The 6452-nt window shown below is 32.5% G+C and overlaps 1 protein-coding gene across 1 annotated transcript; it reads left to right on the forward strand.

The window, feature by feature from the left end:
- The first annotated feature begins 2455 nt into the window (after positions 1-2455).
- Positions 2456-3498, forward strand: LOC107467552 (E3 ubiquitin-protein ligase RHA2A). Its single transcript, XM_016086678.3, has one exon. It carries the CDS (start codon positions 2631-2633, stop codon positions 3123-3125), a length of 495 nt encoding a protein of 164 aa, XP_015942164.1. The 5' UTR covers positions 2456-2630; the 3' UTR covers positions 3126-3498.
- The last annotated feature ends 2954 nt before the right edge of the window (positions 3499-6452 follow it).

A 6452-nucleotide genomic window follows, 5' to 3' on the forward strand; every position in this document is an offset into this window, starting at 1 on the left:
GTTAACATTATTGTTTTTATCTGAATGTTAAAATAATATATATATATATATATTAAATTTTAAATTCTAAATTTTAGTTGTATAAAATAAAATATTTGTCAAAAGAGTTGGTTAATATTAAAAAGAAATATTAATCTCTTTATTTTTTTTAACATATAATATTAGTTCAACAATTTATAATATTTAATTAAATTACTCAATATAAAACATTTAGGTGTCAGAAACTACTTATAATATTAGTTTCAGAAATTTTTAGAGGCAAGCAGTTAGGAGTAGGTGTGGGCTAGGTTACTCCATAAAAGTTTGTAATTCGATTTGTTTTAGACTTGATTTGACTCGTTTTATTAAATATGTTAGGTTTGAGTTTTTTTATAAAACCTATTAATTAAAAGGGTTACGCCATAAATTTTAAAAAAAAATTATGAAACTCGTTGGACCAATTCATTAAAACATTTTTTGTAAAAATAAATTATTTTTAATTTAGATTTTTAACTATGTACTTATGTTAACACAAAACAAAAATAACAAAAATTAATAGTCAATATTAATTAAGATAGTAATTTTTTTGTTTAAAGAAAAAATTTATGAATTATAAGTATAATTATGATATGTGACTAAAGATTGATATATAAATGATTTTTTTTATAAATTATGAATTATAAATTTTAGAATATATTTAATGTCAATTTAAATTTTTTAAGTATTATTTTTTGAGTTCTAATTCACGAAACAAATTTTTAAAACTTGTGGACTTGTTAAATTTTAAATAGACCAGACTTGAGCTCTGGTCAAAGCACGACTCAACTCGGCCTATTTTTACTTCTACCAATAGTTATTTTGATCATTATTTAATCAGCATAAATATTAAATTATTTTTAATAAATAAATTTTATTAATTTATATATATAAATTTTGATAAATATAAATATAAATATAAATTATATTAATTTATGTGTATAAACTTTAATAAATATAAATTATTACAGATCAAATGACGGTAAAAAATGATAATATTTTCGGATAATATATAATTGCTGGATTAGTTTCGCCCTTGTGAACATTTGTTGTTTCCTTATAATTTATAAAGTGTAGCAGGGATTGCCTTAGGTATTGGGTAAACACAGCATATGCAAAGGGCGTACCTACCCGTCAAGTACCTAAAGGGACCAGACACTTTACCTTTTCAATCACCTAGACGACAAACCAAAACTAACATTCAATATATTAAATTAAACAAGAGAAGGTAGGCTATATATATACGCTTCATGGTTACAACTTACAACAATGATAAGAAAAAGATCATGTCCTTTAAAATATTAGGAATTAAAAATTATTCATAATATTTTGTCTAGGTAGTTCCTACAGAATATACATTACGCATGAGTACCAATATCATGTTATCTTGTTTCCCTACTTTAATATGCAACTTCTATGAGATGATGAGTATATCGTACAACCTACGTTGAATTATATTACGAGGTTAGTTCACATTGTAAATGACTAAATGAAATGAATGAGGATTCCCCGAAAAAATAATTTGAAGATTGCGGATTTACAAATCATCAATGGCATTTGGCTAGCTATCAAGGACGATGGGGGGACACACAATCTTAAAGTAGTCGAGGTAAACGAAAGAATAAATCAAAGATTCTGTATGCTGCACTTATTTAACTTGTTTGACTGAAACACATCATGTTACTGTCACTAGTAGCATATCCAAAACACCACGGTTATTGTTGTTTGAAACGTGTTGTTAACACTAACACTTTTATTTTTGGGGGGAAGAAGGGGGAGGGGGGATGCACATGAACCTTTAGAAAGTTTAAATAATAAGCTTAAAAATGCAAACAAAGAGAAGGCGGGGAAGAGAAAGAACATTATAAAAATGGAAAAGAACATTTATTGTATCTCTAGAAGATCTTGTTCACATTCTCATGTTATATATAGAGTAAACTTTGTTCAATGTTCAATGTATGAAATAATAAGGATCACATGTCCATTTGCTAAATTTGCTCCCTTCTAAATCAGCACACATTGCATTGACTAGTAGGGCATGCCCTAGTAAAAGAAAAATAATCCATATTGGAAAAATCCCTAGTTACTTCTTGTTACTTGTTACTAGTCACCATCCAAGCCAAGCCCCTTTTGCCTAACAAAGTAAATTTTCGCCCTTGGATAAATAATAAAATTAAAAAGTGACAGTTACTTTAATTATATTTTTTGTAATTATTTAGATGATAAAAAATAGTTATTTTTTTATTAATATTTATAATGCTAACATATGAAAATAATGATAGGAAGAAATAGGACCCCACAACACATGGGCCTTGACGAAAGCCCTTATAATTGGTGTGGCTCTCTCTCTCGCAGTCACCTAATCCTCACCCAAAGCACACACAGCCATATATACAGATTTTGAAGCAACCTCGCAATTCACATTTTATATTTCATCAAAACGAAAACCAAATTAAAACTCAATTACAACTCTAATAAATAATATTTATAGCATTTGTTTGTTCTGTGAGAGACAAAAAGTTAATCATTCATATATAACTAGCAAGAGAGCCTCTTATTCTCTTCCAATCTAAACACCTCTTCTATTTCTCAATTTCACAAAAAAGAAAAGAGAGATGGGTTTGCAAAACCAGCTAAACGACGTGTCGTCTGGTTCAATTCCACTGCTGCTGATTGCGCACATAGCCACCTGCGTCAACTACCTCCGTTCCATGCTCTTCGCTCTTCTCCAAACCCTAGGTCTCTCTAGGCTACACACACACCAGATCGTCGACGACGGATTCTTCGCCACCGTCGGATCCGGCCTCGCCGGACTCATCATGCTCTCCGATCAGCTCGCCGTTAACAACCGATTCTTCTACACCTACACCGTCGTCGACCACGCCGACTCCGACGCCTGCGTCGTCTGCCAGACCAACTTCAAGGAAGGGGAACAGGTACGGATGCTTCCCTGCCGCCACGTCTTCCACCGCCACTGCTTCGACGGCTGGCTCCATCACTTCAAGTTCAACTGCCCTCTCTGCCGCTACCCGCTACTCTCCGACGAGCGCGTGGCCCTCACGGAACGCCGCGTCGGTCGTGAACTCGTCTCGTGGTTCTCCCTTCGGTGATGATGCGGCGTCGTTTTGCTCATCCAATCTTCCCTTATCCCAATTTTACCCCTCTCTTTTATCCTTTTTACCTTCTTCGCGGTGGTTTTCACTTTTCGCAGAGTTGGTGTCCTTTTTTGTTTCCTCTTCTCGGATATTAGGTTTTTAAAAAAATTTATTTTAATTAGGGTAGTTTTTTTTCTCTTTCTTTTGTTATTATTTATGAAGGGATTTTTTTTTGAAAGGGCTCTCTGGGGTGGTGTGTGCCTGAGAATCCTTTTTGGGGCGCTGTAAATTTTGGACTCCTCTGTATTTATGGGTAATAATTGGAGACCTTGGGGAAGATTTTATGCAATATCCTCCATAACAGAATATATATTAGCCTTTCCTTTTCCATCGCTCCCCCTTGTTTTTATTTTAATCAAAGGAAAAAACAGTCTCAACAGAATGGAAACTTCTTCATTCACACCTTTGCTATTTTTGGTTATTCAATATGGATAAATAAGTCAAAGGAAAAGGTAGTAATTAAGTAAATAATGCCATTCATATCTACTATCTTCTATCTAGACTACCATGATAAACAATTAAACATGCTACCGACCGTTCTAGCCACTTAGTATTTGTGAAACTGCTTTCTAATATTTGTTTTTTTCCAGTGTATTATTAACAATTTAAGCTTAAAATTAGTGGAAAAAAGGTCTCAAAGTTTTGTCAGGGTTAGCAGCAATAGTGAACCCAAAGGTTTTGGAGATTTTCCAATGAATCAGCTTCAGATTCACTCTAAGCAACTATTTCTTTTATTTGTGAGTAAATATTTTTTTTGTTTCTAACCATTTGGATTATAGACAAAACGCACTTTTACTATTTGAAATTAATAAAGTGGCCATTAATTTCTATTGAAAGGTGAAAATTCAGGTGGAATCGACTTTACGTGAAATTGATAGTTGAGAGTTGTTAGATAATTTGATCGATTTGGTTAAATTTTTATCTAACAGTTCTCAGCTATCAACTTCACATGAAGTCGACTGCATCTAAGTTTTCACCCTATTAAAATTACCCATTGCGATCTTTGCAACCAAAAAACAAACGGTGGAGTGTTGACATATCAGTGACTAGTTCATTCTGATTTTATGCGTTCATATTCGAGATTTATTGACTCTTGCACAATAACCAAAACGACATTCATCCACCATTTGTATTATCAGCACTAGCGTCGGTAGTTTCTTTATTGCTCACTTCCTCCATGAGTACTCCCCTCACTCTTCCGACCTCCCAACAAAAATCATCTTTGAGTGTTGCACCACCATTTGGCGATCGCATGGCTACTGTCACAATTGTCGGCGACACATTCGAAGCTTGCCTCTATCTTTCACCCTAAGAATTTTCATGCCGTGAATTACATCAAACTTGTGGACTTCAAAGCCGGGACGGACATTAGCATGACTTTGGACTCCAATTTTTTTTAAATTAATACTAATAAGTTATTAAATATGATTTAATTTTTTTTTAAAATTATTTAATATTTAGTTCAATATAAATAAAAGTCCAATCCAACATAAATATTAATGATTTTTAATATCTAAAAAAGTAAGTAACAAAAAAAAATATGAAAAAGATATTGTTACTAATATTTTTTAATAAAATAAAAATTTTCAAATTCTATAAAGTAGATTTTTTTTCTTCTTGTGACTGTCTTTCTTGATTCATTTAGTATTAATTTTCTCTGTTTCAACTACTATAACTAAAAGATCTTTTTCAACTATGAATATTGTAAAGAATGACTGAGAAACAAAATGAAAGATGAATTTCTTGCTAATTGTCTTTTAATTATATTGAAAAGAAAATTGTTAAAAAATTTAACACATATTCTATTATCGATGAATTTTATGATATGAAGAATCGACCACTTCATTAGTAAAAAGTACACACATATTTTTTGCACTTTAAATTATATTCTCTATCGGTATATTTTTATAATACATCTTACATTATATAATTTTTTATATAATTTTTTAATATTATATATGTTATTGGCCTCCCACAATAATATTTTTGAATCCATTCCTATTTCAAGGTAAAGCCACCGGCATTGAAGTCGAACTCCATCAGGATATGGAACTAGGTTGCGAAGTAGGTATCTATTGATGGAAAAGAAGAGGACGAATTAGTCTCTTACCTGCAAAAAATTTCCAATTCTTTTCTGCCAATTTTCCAAATTCAAGCTTTCATATTTTAATTTTTCTAAGTTTTCAGACACTCAATACACTTTTTAATTCGATTTCTCAATTTCTTTTTTATTTTTTGTTGTTTAAAAAAGTTTTTAATGCACTTGTTGAGAAAAAAGTTGCAATCAACTTTGCAGAAAATGAAAAAGAAAGAAAAATCCTAACAAGTTTGATCAAGGGAACAAAGAGAATGCTATGAAAACAACAACGTTTTGAATTGGTTGCAAAGGGCGATTAGTCTTTATTTAGGAGATAACTCTATGTGGACTAGTCACTGACACGTCAATACCTCACCATTTATCTTCCATGGATTGAGTGCTCTTTGGCAGTGTTCCTTTCCACCGTTTTCATTTCTTGTAACCATTAGAACCACCGCATCGCTCCCTCCTCATTCTGCCGCCGCATGAGCCACCGTTTGAACCACCGTATCGCTTCATCCTCAATCCACTGACGTGATTGCCGCATTTGGAACCACCCCCATCAGTGCCTCATCATTTCGCCCATTGTACGAGCCGTCCTTCTTCGTTGGACATAGTCGCCTCCACTACCGCGGGATCTGCATCGCCGAACACCATCACGGCTTCCATCCGTTGCGACATAGCCACTGTCGGACCCCATTCGCAACGCGCGATCAACTATTCTGATCTATGGCGACTCCTCCACTTGCAATGCGCGACCTCCATAGCTTCCTCCTCGCAACGCGAGTCCCCACTATCTACGCAATGCCGTCTAGGATGTCGTTGCCGGCCACCCTGCAGTCTTCTCCTCTTCCTATTTAGTTTTGATTATTCTTTTAACTAGTTTTTTATGTTTCTTTTTCCTAAATTTCGGACGATTTTTGATTAGTTTTGGATGATTTTTTTTCCTATGTTTTGTATGTTTTTTTTTATTTGAATGATTCTTTTTATTAGTTTTGGATGATTCTTTTTCATATGTTTTGTATATTTTTTTTAGGATTTGAATGATTCTTTATCTTATGTTTTGCTATGTTTTTTTTTTTGAAATTTCGAAATTTTTTTAAAAAGAAGTATTCGAATTTGCATAATAAATAATAAAAGGTGAATTAAAACAAAAAAAATAATTAATAATCATTAATATTTTATCTTTTAAATTATAAAATTTA

Source organism: Arachis duranensis, chromosome 9 (assembly GCF_000817695.3).
Source record: "Arachis duranensis cultivar V14167 chromosome 9, aradu.V14167.gnm2.J7QH, whole genome shotgun sequence".
Taxonomy (NCBI): domain Eukaryota; kingdom Viridiplantae; phylum Streptophyta; class Magnoliopsida; order Fabales; family Fabaceae; genus Arachis; species Arachis duranensis.